Genomic DNA, 16,733 nt, shown 5'->3' on the forward strand with positions numbered 1-16,733 from the left:
GTCCGAATGTTTAAAGATGTCCTGGAGGTTCCTAAGCCTCTCCTCATTTTTGTGAAAACTTATTTCTTCACTCTGTTCTGGTTGAATGTTTCTTTCTTCCTTCTGGTCCACACCATTGATCTGAGTCCCGGTTTCCTTCCCATCACTGTTGGTTCCCTGTACATTTTCCTTTATTTCACTTGGCATAGCCTTTATTTTTTCCTCTAATTTGTGACCATATACAACCAATTCTTTGAGCATGCTGATTACCAGTGTTTTGAACTGTGCATCTGGTAGGTTGGCTATCCATTGCTTAGTTGTATTTTGTCTAGAGCTTTGATTTGATCTTTCATTTGGGCCATTTGTTTTTGTCTTCACATACCTGTTACATATAAGGGGCGGGGCCTTAGATGTTCACTAGGGCAGGTCAACCCACATTGTTGTGTTGTGACGCTGTATGTGGGGGCGGGGTCCAAGAGGGAACAATGGCGCTTGCTCCACTCTCTGATAGTTTTCAGTCACTTGCCCCACTACCCACAAGCAAATTGGGCCCTTCTGGTGCTGATTCCTGGGTGAGTGGGTTTGTGTATGTTCTAGGACCCTGTGGGTCTCTCCAGTGAACTCTCCTGTGAGGTTGGAACACTCTCCCACCACTGCCTCAATCCCCACAGGTGTTTTCAGTCAGAGGTTTGAGGCTTTATTCCCCCACACTGGAACTCTGGGTTGAGTGGTCTGTCTTGCTCCCTAGCTGTTCTTTTCAGTTTAAATGCACACGAATGTGGGACCACCCACTCCACCAGCCACCACCTTGCTGGGTTTGACAGCTGAGGCCTTGCCATGAGTCCTCTCTGCCCCTCCTACCAGTCTGGATGGATATTTCTTCTTTAACTCCTTGGTTGTTGAACTTCCATACAGTTCAATTTTCTGTCAGTTCTGGTCATTTTTTGTTTTTAAATTTGTTGTTGTAGTCCTTCTTTTGGTTGTGCAAGGAGGCACAGTGTATTTACCTATGCCTCCAACTTGACTGGAAGTCCCAGCAAGGCTGTTTATAATACTCCAATTAGCTACCTATGGAAGCTTTCTGTGAACTAGAACTTGCCAGATTCAAAATATCCTGAACTTTTTCTTCATTGAACAACTAATACCACTCTGGTCTTTTTCCATCTTAAAGAAAGAAACAAAGATTAGATTCAAACAAAGTGCAGAATGTGAGAGCAATTTACTGGCTGCTATATAATACTAGCCTACTCTGCAAGAATTTCTACCATAGTGTCAACACCATTCCTTTGACTTCCATACCTGTTTAGAGCCAGATAAAGCTGGGTATTGTGTGTGTGAAATTTCTCTCCGATGCTATTATAAAACTGAACAGTGAAGGTGAGAAACATGCCCAGGGGAAAGGCTGACAGCATCCTTCCTTGAGCTGTGTATAGCTTGGGTTGGCTGCTCACTCGCAGGTATGTCACGGGTGCCACCTGTGGGAGATAAAACTTACTGGTACAGAGAAGAATGCACTGGAGAGGAGCTGTGACCATACTCTGAGAGTTATAGGCAATGATAAAAATAGTGTTTCTCTTTTATAGGAAATAGCTCTTGATTTGAGATGACTTAAGTCAGAGTGAAAAATACGCTACTACAGGAAATGACTTAATTATTAAAGCTGTGGGAATGTGAAGAGAAGCTGGAGCTTTTTGAGGAAAAGACTGCGATTCATCTATTTTGTGCACAGTGCTCAATATTGTTAAATAATTGAACATTTATCAAGAATATTATAGCTCTGGCTGGTGTGGCTAAGTGGATTGAGCCCCAGCCTGTGAACTGAAAGGTTCCAGTTCAGTTCTGTTCAGGGCACATGCCTGGGCTGTGGGCCAGGTCCCCAGTTCAGGGAGTGCAAGAGGCAACCAATCGATGTTTCCTTCATACATCAAAGTTTCTCTTCCTCTATATTTTCCTCCCTACCCTTTCTGTAAAAATAAATAAATAAAATCTTTAGGAAAATATTATAGATTGCTTTTACACTGTAAGAGAAGCTATGATAACAGTAAGAAAAGTCCAGCTTTGAGTCCTAGCTTCATCATTTCATAGCTTCATTTAGTCATTCTAGATCTTAGATTTCTTGTGAGTTTAATAGGGATAATCATGCCTAACTCATAGGGTTTTTGTAGTGGTTAGAAGAGATAATATACATAAAAGGACCAACATAAGAGTTTATTATAAATTTGTTTCACAGGCCACATGGAAATAAAAAGACTATATACAGTCTTTCAGGAAACAGACAGGGAGCTAAGGACGGCCAAGATGAGTCTAGGGCTTTGGTTGAGCACGTTTCCGGGGGAGGAGGCCCTGTTGGGATGGCCCACCAGCCCCACAAACCGGTCCAGCAAGTCCTGCAGGGGCCTGGGGCATGGGAGTCCTCTGCCAGCAGCCGGCTGATCCTTGGGCCCCCAGCAGCTCTTTGGGAGGAGGTCTTTCTATTGTCACTGAAACCAGGTTTTCCCCTCAAAGCAGCACAAGGCCAAGGACTCACTTTTCTTTCTGCTTGTTTTGAGTTCTTTGGCTTGATCTTCCTGAGTTCATCACAGTCACACAGGGTCAAATTCATATACTTGTCAAAAGCCGTGAAGGTGCCAATGAAGATAGGACCATCTTGCAGGATGCACCTCATGCTGTAGTCGATGTGCTGCAGCATCTTGCTGCTCTTGGTGGCAGTTCTGATGTGTATATTAGACTAACTTATCTCTGAGGAATCATCTTCTTTTTTTTAAAAGATTTATTTATTTATTTATTTTCAGAGAGAGGGGGAGGGAGAGAGAAAGAGAGAGAGAAACATCAAAGTGTAGTTGCCTCTCATGCACCCCCAACTGGGGTGGGGACCTGGCCTACAACCCAGGCATCTGCCCTGACTGGGAATTGAACTGGCGACCCCTTGGTTCACAGGCTGGCACTCAATACACTGAGCCATACCAGGCAGGGCTGAGGAATCTTGTAATTCAAAAATTTTTTAAAAGATTTTATTTATTCATTTTTAGAGAGGGGGGAAGGGAGGGAGAGAAACATCAATATGTGGTTGCCTTTCATGTGCCCCCCACTGGGGACCTGGCCCACAACCTAGGCATGAGCCCTGACCGGAAATTGAACTGGCAACCCCCTGGTTGGCAAGCCATCACTCAATCCACTGAGCCATACCAGCCAGGGCTAATTCTAATTTTTTCTCTGAAAACTGCCAAATTTTAATGGCAACAATTCTATATTTCTCTCCTACACCAACCCTCTTGGCTAAGTTGTTAGAAGACAATCATACCAACTTGAGGTTAATCCCACAAACTCTAAAGTACACTTTAATTTGATGGTTTAGAATCATGTCAATATTGTCCTCTTACAGTTCATTTTGGACTTCCAGAGAAGCTTCTAGTTCTTAAAAAAGGGAATCTGATTCTTAAGGCCACAGTATTCCTTTTATTTATTAGTTTGTTTTGAGTAAGTCCCTGAACTCACCTGAACTGCAGTTATGGTTGTTTGGTTGACTCCAAAAGGCTCTACAGAAGTGACTTCCAACACAGCAGTGCCTGCAATGGAACCAGCTCTCAGGAGCCCTGAGCCGTCTTCTTCAATGACGGATGAATTAGGGAAGCACTTGAGAACACGGGAACTCACAAAGGCAGCTCCTTCCCTAGGGAACAAACAGAGCAAGTGGTATCTCTTGGGAACTCTGACCAGAAAGGAAGGAGCAAAAATTGCCAGGAACACTGTGAAAGGCTGTTCCCTGAGGAAACTGCTTGGCATTCCCCATATTGTGTGCTTATCTGTTCCTTAGGTGAAAGTCTGCGTGTGGGTTATGCTTACCTTTTTTTTTTTTTTTAAGATTTTATTTATTTATTTTTAGAGAGGGAAGGGAGGGAGCTAGAGAGAGAGAAAGAGAGAGAAACGTCAATGTGCGGTTGCTGGGGGTTATGGCCTGCAACCCAGGCATGTACCCTGGCTGGGAATCGAACCTGGGACACTATGCTTACCTTTTTTTAAAAAAACTTTTTTTAATTGATTGATTTCAGAGAGAGAGAGAAAAAGGGGGGAGAGAGAGAAACATCAATCTACTGTTCCACCCAGTCATTCACTTACCAGTTTATTCTCGTATATGCCCTGAAAAGGGATTGAACCCACAACCCTGGATTATCAGGGATGTCACTCTAACCAACTGAGCTATTTGGCCAGGGCCTATGCTTATCTTTTAAAAAAATCAAATCCTATTATACGTTTATCACTAAAAATTATCTGGTCAACCTGGCTGGTGTGGCTTAGTCGATTGAGTATTGACCTGTGAACCAAAGGGTTGCTGGTTCAATTCCCAGTCAGGGCACAGGCTTAGGTTGTGGGCCAGGTCCCCAGTAGGGGGTGCATAAGAAGTAACCACACATTGATGTTTCTTTTCCTCTCTTTCTCCCTCCCTTCCCCTTTCTCTGAAAATAAATAAAATGTTTTTTAAAATTATTTGGCCAAAAGAATTGAAACAGGTATTTAAATACTTGTACATGAATGTTCATAGCAGCACTCTTCACAATAGTCAAAACATGAAAACAACCAAAATGTCCATCAATGGATGAATGGATAAACAAAATGTTCTGTCCATACGATGGAATATTATTTACTCATAAAAAGTAACAAAGTACTGATACATGCTATAACATGGAAGAACCCTGAAAACATTATGTTAACCGAAAGCAGCCAACACAAAATGTCACATATTGCATGATTCCATTGGTATGAAATACACAGAACAGTTAAATTCATAGAGGTGGCTGATTAGTAGTTGCCAGGGGCTGAGACCAGGGGAGCTGGAGAGTGACTCCTTAATGGGTTTGGTGTCCCATTTTGTGGTAATGAAAATGTTTTGGAACTAGACAGAGGTGATAGTGGCACAGTTTTGTGAATGTACTAACTGCCACTGAATTGTCCACTTTATTTTATTTTTGTGGAGGGTCTTCCAGTAAAGACTGGAAGACCTACTAGACAAATTCAAAAAGAGCTGTAAGTGCTTGAATTGTACACTTTAAAACGGTGAAGTTTATGTTATGTGAATTTTACCTCAACCAACCAAAAAATTATCTGTGGGTGAGAAAAACCAGCTGGAAGGCAATAGTCCGTTCCATGTGCAATGTTCTACTGAGGGCGAAGTTGGAACCCGGCCTGGCCTTCTTCCCCATTATCCTTACCTGTTGGTATGAAGTTTGAGTTGAGAGTTCATGGGCATTAGAATGTGCTTGGGTTGGCACTCTGGATAGAAAATATGGAGTTTTTCAAACACCTATAATGAGAAAATAATTTTTCCTCATTTCTGGAAAAGACAAATGATGACCTTTACTCATGTATGGACAACTACAAGCCTAACGTCAGTGTAGCCTAATATTCCACAACACTCCTTTCCAAAATGAGTCAGGAACTTAAAACATTTTCTAGGTATCCTAGAATATGTAACCTAATATTAGCCCTGCTTCAAGTTACACATATTACATCCTCTGCATTACTTAGATGTAAGGTGTAAAGTAATTTTGAAACTTCTAATTTTAGCTCCTAGAACCTGAAAAAAGATTTGAGAAAAAAAGATCCTATAATATTAAATTAACAAGGGACACTATTCAGGCCTTCCATCTAGTAAAGTGTTCTTTCCTCTATGTCCCACTGCGTCAGAGCACCAAAAGCAAAATAAAGTAGAAAAAAAAACCACAGAAGAAATCAGCCCCTATTCAGAGGGAGAGAATTTTATTTGCCCCACACAAATGATAGATTTTTCTTTTGAATTCTAAAAGCAGTAGAGCTACTTAACTTTCAGTTTGAGAACACTGTAGAAACTTTTCATACTCTACACCTTACTGGAAGTGAGGATTAGATTCCATTCTACCTACGAATATAACTAAGTGGACTGTATCATAATATCTATGTTAGGCAGAATAAGTCACAAATTAATCTTTTTGCTTATCATGGTGCTCACATCCTGTGCTCCTTATGTGGAAACTAGAGGAGTGCATGCACTATAGTTTCTAATGTCAATACTATGTGGAGGCAATTAGCAGAAATGACAAAGATCTAGAAACTATAAACCCATTCTAGGTATCTCTAGCAATTTTTCTATGTCTATTCAGACAAAGCTCTTCCTGGATGACAAGCAATTATAACCTTTTTCTCCTTGATATACAAAAATGAGATTTAGGTTTGGGTCCTTACCAGGATCTGAACTTCATCAGACAGTTCCAACAAATTCCCCTCAAACTGCCCAGAGGAACTGTTCATACCACGGACAGTGACTTTGATACTGGTCCGACCAGCTGCTTTTGTGTGGACAACCATGGCAAAGTTATTTTCTACTGGGGGCTGTAGAAACACCTACAGAGTGAGGACATAGATTAAGAAAATTTATGAATAAACACTGTGTCCATCTCTCTTTTTTGTAACAATAAGGAAAATGTACATTAGAAGTAGCTCTCTAGAAGAACTAGAGTACCGGGGCTTATTTTCATAATTACTCCCTTTCATATTCTTAGCAACATAGTCACCCCTAGAGAAACCTCTCTTTGCAGCGCTCTGCTAATTCTAGCATGCCTCTGTAAGATTCTTAAGTTATCTCAACGTCAATTCATTGATAGGAGAAGAATGGAAATGGAGAAAGGGGGTTGTAAAATGGGTTCAGACAGTAGAACTTGAGATGAGAGAGAAGTGAGGCAATCCGCTCTTGGAATTCAGTGGTACCAAGAAGGGAAGAAGACAAGAGAGGGAAGCTTGTGCTTTAAGATTACGCTAAAACTGGCTAACTATCTCCCCACTTGCTTCACTCACCATTCTAGCCTAGACTGAAAAATATTCTAGACTAGATCTTGACAGATTTCTGGGATAGAGAAGGGAGGGCTACCACTAACACAAATGTTGGAATGCACACTTTTTCGTATGTATTTCCCATCCTATCTCCCGTGACTCATCTGCCCAGAGCCCTCAAGATCTTCCTTTAGTTCTCTTGACTCACATAGCGCCCTAAGTTCCAAAATCACTCTTCCCTTCTCCCCTACATAAAAATTCCCATTTTCTTTGCAGAAAATCTCAGTAGATTCCAATCAGTTGCCTGGAAGAGAGTCTTATGCTAAAAAATGAGGCTTATAGTTGTTTAATCCAAGTGAATCTCTAAATGGTCACACCACAGTTCAGGAAATCTACCTTGTGGTGCATTGGAGACCTTGCTATAGCCTATTTCTTTTTTTTTTTTTAAATATATTTTTTATTTTTAGAGAGAGGGGAAAGAGAGGGAGAGAAACATCAATGTGTGGTTGCCCCTTGTGCGCCCCCTACTGGAGACGTGGCCTGCAACCCAGGCTTGTGCCCTGACTGGGAATCCAACTGGTGACCCTTTGGTTTGCAGGCTGGTGCTCAATCCACTGAGCCACACCAGCCAGAGCTATCACCTGTTTCATAAACAGTTTGCCTATGAAGGTCTGAAGCAAAAGAAATCTTTGTATTGCTCTAGTCATTTCTTCTCCTAGAGGAAAGAGTGTTGCTTTAGATAAGAAAATTGGAGAAAGGGAGGTATAGAACTAATGCTAAGGCCTAGGCTGTCCCCTGCTTTTACACAATTTTTATTTGGTCTTCAGGAAAAAAAGGCAAATCCCTCTGCAGAACTTTATAAACTAAGTACAGTTCAGTCTTTCCTCAGTTTCAACTGAGGTCTTTAGGCAGCCCATGACAGACAGACCCAAGCGGCAGGATGTCCCTAGATTATAGACCTAGCATCTTTTTAGAAAGATTACAAATAGATATTTTACTTTTCCCATACCCTGCTCTTTTCGTTTTAGTTGGCTCCAAAAATACCCTAATTCTAGCATCTGTAAATGCTCCATTCTCTCCCAAAGTCTAACTCTAATTCTTTGTATTCATGGGCACTGAATTGTGACCTGCTGGGTACCTCCACCCAGGTTCCTTCTTCCTGAGGTAAATCCCGGATGTAGGTGGCTGCCACTGTCCCAAGACCACCTTGGGTGGGTTCATCCAACTGATGATCAGGTAACAATGTTGTAAACCAGGTAAAGTTTGTCTGTAGCATCCACTTTTCTTTCTCAAGTTTCAGAGTAAGGTTTCAATATGTGTACTAAGACATCAAAACTATTTTCATAAACATAGAGACTTAGGTCACATTGTGGATTTCCTCCATGCTCATCCTGAGAGCTCCAGCCATTCCAGATGCAGGGCATGCAGAATTAGAAAGAGCTGACACCACCAATGGGAAACATGGAGGAGGGTTTAATTAATCATTCTTCTTACATTTGTTATTGATAGGAGGCATTCCATCCAGAATCAGCTGCCAGTTAGTGGCCCACACCAGCCACATGGCACTCATTGCACCCCACATGCTTACAGTAGGAATTCAGCTCTGGGTAGCACATGCCCAGGAATGTGCTCAGCACCCACTTTTTGTACTGTTAATGTCAGCTGCCCATAATGCAGCACAAACATGATTGTTACTATAATTGTGTCTGAACATGTTAAAAAGATTATGTTAATATTTATACTCTATGTATACATGTGAGGGGGGAACCCCCCGACATGGAATTATCTTCTGGAGAGCAGGCCTCTTGTGGTACAGGCTTCCCCTGCTGGGTGAGTGTTCTAGGAACCCATCTGTATCAGTGCACCAGCTGGCGTTGTTGTGAGAGGCTGCGTTCGGCTTTAGTGCATTTTTTTTTTAAGACTCTTTCACTGTGTTTGCCCATTTCATGATGGGTGATTTACAAGTACACCATCCCCAGGACTTCTGGCAAGATGGAGGCATAGGTCGACGCACCATACCTCCACGCACAACCAAGATTAGAACAACAACAATTTAGAGGCACAATAATACCCAGAACTGACAGAGAATTTATCTGAATGGAAGTAAGACAGCCAAGAAGTTGAAGTAGACCCATTCGTCCAGACCAGTAGGAGGGGCGGAGAGGAGCAGCCGGTTGCGGTGGGCGGACAACAGGGAGAACTCGGCGCATGGGGCAGCTGGGGGCGAGTAGGGCATCTGGGGCACGCAGGATTGCGGCAGGTGTACCCTGAGTGTGCAAGCGGCAGCTGGCAGACCCAGTGAGGCGGCGATTGTGGACCACAGCAGAGCAAGCAACCCAGGATCCCAGAAAAGGGACTGAGGTCCCAGGAGAACGGAGCTACGCCATTGTTCCCTCCTGCCCCTGCCCCCACCCCCGCCCCCGCCCCCACATACAACGTCACAATCTAGCGACTGGGGTGCCCAGCCCCGGTGAACACCTAAGGCTCCGCTCCTCACCATAACAGGAGCAACCAGATCAAAAAGAGAGAGAGAGAGAGAGGTATGTCTCAAACAGAAGAACAGATCAATGCCCCAGGACTCATCTTTTTGAGCGACTAAGAGATAGCCAATCTATCAGATGCACAGTTCAAAACACTGGTAATCAGGAAGCTCACAGAATTGGTTTGATTTTGGGTGCAAATTACATGAAAAAATGCAGGTTACCATAAAAGAGATGAAGGAAGATGCATGGAGAACCAATAGTGATGGGAAGGAAACTGGGACTCAAAACAATAGAGTGGACTAGAAGGAAGAAAAAAACAACCAAACAGGAAAGAATGGAGAAATAAGAATTCAAAAAAAACGAGGACAAGCTTAGGAACCTCCAGGACATCTTTAAACGTTCCAACATCCAAATTATAGGGGTCCCAGAAGGGGAAGAGGAAAAGCAACAGATTGAATATGTATTTGAACAAATAATAAAGGAGAACTTCCCCATTCTGGCAAAGGAAATAGACTTCCAAGAAATCCAGGAAACTCAGAGAGCCCCAAAGAAGTTGGACCCAAGAAGAAACATACCAAGGCACATCATCATTACATTAGCCAAGGTAAAAATGAAGGAGAGAATCCTAGAAGCAGCAAGAGATAAGGGGACAGTAACCTACAGAGGAGTTCCCATCACACTGTCAGCTGATTTCTCAAAAAGACCTTACAGGCAAGAAGGGGCTGGAAAGAAGTATTCCAAGTCATGAAAGACAAGGACCTACATCCCAGATTGCTCTATCCAGCAAAGCTCTCATTTAGAATGGAAGGGCAGATAAAGTGCTTCTCAGATAAGGTCAAGTTAAAGGACTTCATCATCACCAAGCTCTTATTTTATGAAATGTTAAAGGGACTTATCTAAGAAAAGAAGATAAAGAAAAAACAAGTATAGTAAAAGGATAGAAAACTCACAATTATTAACAACCACACCTAAAGCAAAACCAAAAGAAACTAAGCAAACAACTAGAACAGGAACAGAACCACAGAAATGGAGGGCACATGGAGGGATAGCAACAGGGGAGTGGGAGGAGGAGAGAGGGGGAAAAGGCACAGAGAGTAAGTAGCATAGAATGTAGGTTGAAAATAGATAGGGGGAGGGTAAGAATAGTATGGGAAATGTAGAAGCTAAAGAAATTATAAATATGACACATGGACATGACTAAAGGGGGTGATATGGGTGGGAGAGGGTGTACAGGGTGGAGGGGAGTGAAGGGGGCAAAATGGGACAACTGTAATAGCATAATCAATAAAATATATTAAAAAAAAATAAAAAAACAAGTACACCGTCCCACACTGTGCTGAGCGTTCAGCAGTTTTTGACTAAAAACAGCAGTGACCCCCATGCCCCATCCTCTCTATTCACCCAGTCTCGCTGTGTGCAACTATTTTTGTTTCCCTGGATGAAAAAAGCCCTCAGAGGGAAACGTTCTGCCAGTGTGGAAGAGGGGAAACAAAAAATGGCAGAGCACTTAAAGGCATCAAAATCAATGAGTTTAGGCCCTGGCTGGCGTAGCTCAGTGGATTGAGCACGGGCTGCGAACCAAAGTGTCGCAGGTTCGATTCCCAGTTAGGGTACATGCCTGGGTTGTAGGCCATAACCCCCAGAAACTGCACATTGATGTTTCTCTCTCTCTCTATCTCCCTCCCTTCCCTCTCTAAAAAATAAATAAATAAAACCTTTAAAAAAAATCAATGAGTTTAAAACCTGTTTTGAGCAATGGCAAAAATGTCTTGATAGGCATATTGTATCAAATGGAGAGTACTTTGAAGTTTAAATATGTAAGAATAAATGCACAATTTTTAAATAAATAAATTCTGTATTTTGGGGGTCCCCTCTCATACTTTATATTAATAATATGTTACTTATATACCATAGTCATCTGTTTACAAATGCAACAACAAATACAGTATTAAGGAAATCATTGTTTTCAAGAGCTTTTTCTAGCAAAGTATGCTAAAAATCATATAACATTATAGGAGTACTCAAATTTGGATTTTTCATGAGTTACAGTTTTCTAGCATTCATGGAACAATAGGAAAAGGAGACAAGTAATAATATTATATAGTTTAGAAAGTGAGTGAGTCCAAAACTGATGATGAAATAAACTTAAGATTCCTAAGATAATGTAATCAACAGATAAATTCATACCTCTGCATGCCTGGGTACTAGATCCAGTACCTCCCTTTTGCTCATGGACCAGTGGAATGTGAGCCTAGGGTTGGCATTGCTGAAAGAGAACGGGGTCTGGGTACTGCTCACTCCCATGACATAAACTGGCATCTGAAAAGAAAAAAGTGGTTTTGTGCTATTTATCTTGCCCGATTGACATTATCAAGATGATGAACCCAGAACAGAGTCATTGTACTGACCTCAGTGGCTGTGACGAGTCGAGTTGCAGCTGCAAGGATCCTAACAGACCTTAGCTGAACGACCTCAATCTGCACTTCATCCTGCTCAACAGGGTGGAGAACCGGGTTAGGCTAAGAGGAAGTGTCTGTGAGGTGGACAGAGATGCTTGTGATAACTAGTTGGTTTGTTGTCGTTTGGGCATTCAGCAACAACAAAACATGGCTTAGTATGTTTTTGCTCTTTAAACAACTCCTCAAGGATAGGGATTATGTCTTATAACAATGCCAAGTGCTCTGTGGGTTTTTCACTACAGATCCCATATTTCCCATGCCTGGTTAAAAGCATGCCAGATGAGGGGACTAAAAGGGTTTTCCTCATCATTATTCCCTCCCCCACCTCCCAGTATGGTTCCCAGATGAAGTGGAAGCAGAGCAGAACAAAGAACCAATACCTGGGAAAACACGATGACTTTGCCAGTATCTTCATTCACTGTCTGGATGGTGCCATGGACCACAGCTGTGCCAACCACCTTCCCTGTAACTTGCCCCCTCCTATTAACAACAGCCACAGTCTGATTACTGATGGAGAAGTGAATGATAGATTGGGGCTGGGGGCCACCTTCAGACATTACCTGGAATGTAAACACACCACTGAATGCCTGAAGCATGGGGAAAAGTCACATCACTGTTCTGAACATTTTGTCCAAACAACTTGGCTTCTTCATCTTCTCCCACTGCCCAGTATCCCACATCAACTCAAATGCAGAAAAAATGGAAGTGCTGCATATGATTCATGGGATTCTAAGAAGTAGTTCACCATGGAACTGGGAAAATACTGTATTTTGCCGTGTATAATGCACACTTTTTTTGGCCCACATTTTTGAAGGAAAAATAAGGATGCACATTATACATGGGTATAATGTTTACATACTATGGGTAATATGATGGGTATGTATAATGCGCACAAAACGTGGGTGTGCATTATACACAGCAAAACACGGTACTAATGTTCTTTATCAGACCTTATTGTATTTGACTGGGAGTACACAGGAGGATGCCAACAGGAAGAGAGGGGTGTGTGTGTGTGTGTGTGTGTGTGTGTGTGTGTGTGTGTTGGGGTGGGCAGAGGTGGGAAGAAGAGAAAGGGTAAATCTTATTTTTCTGTCTTTAAGATCACCTGCATCATGTTAGTTGGAATCAGCGTCATTTTCTCTGGAACAAGTTTGAACGGAGGAAACACCTTGACGGAGAAAACCAAAAGGACTACAGTGACTAACTAGAGTCAATTTCACAACAAACGATTGTGCAGGTTGTTCTAAGGGAAAATCCTAATTATGTACAATAAAGTTATATACAAAGGCATGTATTATTTACAAATACAACTTTTATTTATACAGCAAACATTATAAATTACTTGAGTGAAAATGCTTAAATAAGTCATTACATATCCACTCACTGGAATAAAAGTGTCCATTAAAATTATGTTTGCAATTATCTTCCTTTTTTATGTTTTTTTTTCACACATATATAAAAGTAGAGAGAACAGTATAAGGAATTTTCAGGTAACTATTACCCAGCTTCAACAGTTATCAACACGTGGTTAAAAATGAGCTTTTAAGCACATAAGAAAATACTTCTGATAGAAGATTAAGATGAAAAAAAAGCAGTTTGATTCATCCATGTTACAAAAAGTATAGGGAAAAAGTGAAGAAATACACTGAAATCTTACAAATGATTGACTCTAAGTAGTGGAATTATAGGTGATTTTCATTCTGCATCATTATATTTTTGTGCTTTCCAATTTCTACAAGAAGTGTATTTTTTTTATACAGGAAACCCCCCCCCAAAACAAATCACATATTGTTGCAAAAGTTAGACAAGTATCATTTTTTTCAGTCAAATGATTTTCAACTTGTACAAACTAAACAGAAAAATGTAAATAATGCTAAATAAGATGAAGTACAATTTTGGATGAGATCATTTTCTTACTTCAATTTGCCGAGGGGCCGATGTGAACTTTTGCCCCATCCTGTCCCTAGCAATAGCCACAAGTGTGGTTTGCCCAACAGTGACAGCTTGAAGGACATAGTTTTCAGAGTATTTGTCCTGTTCCTCCGTTAGCCTGCAAAGATGCATGTATTTTCAGATAAGAAAGGTTTGGGTTTCCTTGTCTGTTTGTTTTTAAATAAAAAAAATAGGTTTATTGGTTTTAGAGAGGAAGAAGGGAGACAGCGAGAGTGAGAGCCAAGTGGGAGAGAGAGTGAAATGAGAGAGAGAGACACCCATCAGCCACCTCCCACATGTGTCCTGACCAGAGATTGAACCCACGACCTGGGTATGTGGCCTGACCAGGGACTGAACCCACAACCTGGGTATGTGCCCTGACCAGGAACAGAACCCCCAATCTTTTGGTATATTGGATGATGCTCCAGCCAATTGAGCCACACTGGCCAGGGTGAGAAAGATTTGATTTTAACTGGTCAGTTACATGTCTTTCTAAGATGCTTAACATTTTCTGCTCATTTTAACACTGGTTAGAAGGATCTTCCAGAAAATAAATTTCCAGAGTGAAGACACAATTCATGACAATGGCAGGAATGTCCTGAAGGGCAAAACACTTGTTCTAAGGCTCCAAAGAAATAAGGGCAATATAAATACAGACTGGCAAAATTGCAAATATTAAACTGCCTTAGAATTCCTGTAATTCCCATTTTGCAGAGGGGAATACCAGTACCTCTGCTTCTAAACAGATTTTTTTTAAAGATTTTATTTATTTATTTTTAGAGAGGAAAGGGAGGGAGATAGAGAGAGAGAGAGAGAGAGAGAGAGAGAAACATCAATGTGCGGTTGCAGGGGGTTATGGCCTGCAACCCAGGCATGTATCCTGGCTGGGAATCGAACCTGGGACACTCTGATTCTCAGCCCGTGCTCAATCCACTGAGCTATGCCAGCCAGGGCTCTAAATAGATTTTTGGAGGTCCTTGAGCTGGAAGCACCCACAAAGGATATCATCCGAGGAGAAGTTTCATAAATGGAAATATTAATGAGACTCATGATTTTAGCCCCAAAACAAGACATCTGATTATTTGGAAGGGGTATTTTGTAGAGAGCTGAACATGGGAGAAGAGTAAGGGCTGAAAGGTACGGTGACAAAAAAGGAAAGAGGAAAATCTGAAATTACCCAAGGAAGAGCTGACCACGTACAGTACTGGGAGGCAGACTCTCAGGGTATCAAGCCGAGGGAGAAGGAAGTGTTGAAATGGCACTCACGTCAGGGTGACAATTGAAGACGCCAACTGCAGTTGGAGCTCCATGTTTCTGAAGTATTTATTTCGGAATGGGCATTTGGAAGAGCCAAGAACCCTCACAGTTACTAACACAGTTTTACCTATTTCAACCTAGTAGTTTAAAAAAAAAAAAGGTCATTTTAGTGGAGGTGTCTCATTCACCAAAGACAGCCTAGCTCTTAGAGGGTGGTAAACTTTCTTTTAAAATATTTTATTTATTTATTTTTAGAGAGGGGAATGAAGGGAGAAAGAGAGGAAGAGAAACATCAAGGTTTGGTTGCCTCTCACACGCCCCCTACTGGAAACCTGGCCCACAACCTAGGCATGTGCCCTGACTGGGAATCAAACCAGCAACCCTTTATCTTGCAGGCAGGGATTCAGTCCACTGAGCCACACCAGCCAGCACGAGGGTGGTAAACTTTTTTGTTCATGCTAAATGTTCCTGGTCAGCCTTTGTTCAAACAAGACTAATGTAGATGTATTGTATTTATCTGTACCATGTTTCATGTTGGAATGTTGTTCTTTAAGGACAGGTATTTCCAGTAGCATTACCAAAGGTCCTGGTATCCACACACATTATGTGCACACAGTAGTTAAGCAGAAATTATATGAAGTGATGCTAGACAGTGAAAATGAGACCTGTTTCATTTATGAGATAAAACATGTATCTCTCACCTTATCGATCAGATCAAGCTCCAGCTCCTGTATGTCTGACACCCTGAGGTGGGCCATTGCTGGACTCAAGAAACCCAAGCACAGATCATAGACCTCCAATGTGAGAAATCCAGAATGTACTGGAACCAGCTAGAAAGAAGACAGTAGGTAGGTAAAGAAGAAAACATGCTCTAAGCATAGTCATGGCAACTATTTTCATCCAGAGTGAGAAGTATATCTTATTTCCTTCGTGATGGATACTTTGGGAGGTCACATTAAATGTTTCAGGCATAACACAATATAGGTCCTTAATGTGATATTTCAGTTAATGTCAAAATGTGTACCTTTAATAATTAACTGATAAAGAGCAGAATTTAAGATGAATGAATTCAAGCAGAATCCAACATACATGTCCAGGCCCTTAATTACAAACAGGGAAGGGACTTCATGAAGAAAGTCAAGTCCAGGGGGAGGGAGGTGGATGAAGGTGGAAGAGGGGATGGGGGAGGGTAAATGGTAATGGGAAAAGATAAAACAAGAAAAATCAAGTTCATTTATGTCGCATTGTCAGTGAGGGAGAAAGCACTGGGCAGATGGATACTTTGTTTTTCCTTCTTGAGGTACAGCGCCTGCACAATGGCACGTTTTCACACCCTCACCTAGTGCCTCAGCCTCCCCTTTTAAAGACAAGCAGTATGACTAATGCAAGTTAAATTCCCTTGAGCTCTGAGAAGGAAGGGAATTATAAGCATATGTTAATGTGAGGTATTACTTTTAGTACAAGTCAACTAAAAGCAACCCCCTTGACACTGACTATGGAGTCAACTTAAAATCTTGAGTTGTCATATTCTGGGTAAAAACATACACTCCAGTTATATAGTCAATAGTATATCTAACTATCCATTTATAGAAAGGAACCTTCTTTTAATGGAAATCTTGTAACTAGATGTCTCTTATGCTGTCTCAGCTCCACCAAAACCAACAATTGCCCAGGATTACAGCTAGTTACAAAAATAAAACGAAACAAAAAAACCCACGTTTTTGGTTGAAAAATCTATATAGGTTTAAAAAAAAAACAAATGTTACTTTTGTAAGTAGTTTGAAACACACAATGGAATTTTCCCAATTGTTCACCTAAGAAT

At 41.4% G+C, this 16,733-nt stretch overlaps 1 protein-coding gene, 1 long non-coding RNA gene and 1 other non-coding gene across 3 annotated transcripts in view; 1 reads left to right on the forward strand and 2 right to left on the reverse strand.

The window, feature by feature from the left end:
* The window catches only part of NUP210L (nucleoporin 210 like), a 100,998-nt gene that overhangs the window by 23,643 nt on the left and 60,622 nt on the right, over positions 1-16,733 (reverse strand). Inside the window, 11 exon segments of the mRNA XM_036015395.1 lie at positions 1,279-1,454; positions 3,475-3,649; positions 5,187-5,278; positions 6,196-6,354; positions 11,451-11,582; positions 11,672-11,752; positions 12,103-12,282; positions 12,828-12,890; positions 13,640-13,772; positions 14,921-15,048; positions 15,613-15,741. Coding sequence (XP_035871288.1) covers positions 1,279-1,454; positions 3,475-3,649; positions 5,187-5,278; positions 6,196-6,354; positions 11,451-11,582; positions 11,672-11,752; positions 12,103-12,282; positions 12,828-12,890; positions 13,640-13,772; positions 14,921-15,048; positions 15,613-15,741 — 1,448 coding nt within the window.
* LOC118498165 lies at positions 2,420-15,799 on the forward strand. Its single transcript, XR_004900685.1, has 3 exons — positions 2,420-2,681; positions 3,578-3,579; positions 15,788-15,799. It is a non-coding gene; the product is annotated as an uncharacterized LOC118498165 (long non-coding RNA).
* Positions 4,949-5,011, reverse strand: LOC114489274. Its single transcript, XR_003683843.1, has one exon. It is a non-coding gene; the product is annotated as a U7 small nuclear RNA (small nuclear RNA).

The sequence above is a fragment of the Phyllostomus discolor genome, chromosome 14 (genome assembly GCF_004126475.2).
Source record: "Phyllostomus discolor isolate MPI-MPIP mPhyDis1 chromosome 14, mPhyDis1.pri.v3, whole genome shotgun sequence".
Classification (NCBI taxonomy): Eukaryota; Metazoa; Chordata; class Mammalia; order Chiroptera; family Phyllostomidae; genus Phyllostomus; species Phyllostomus discolor.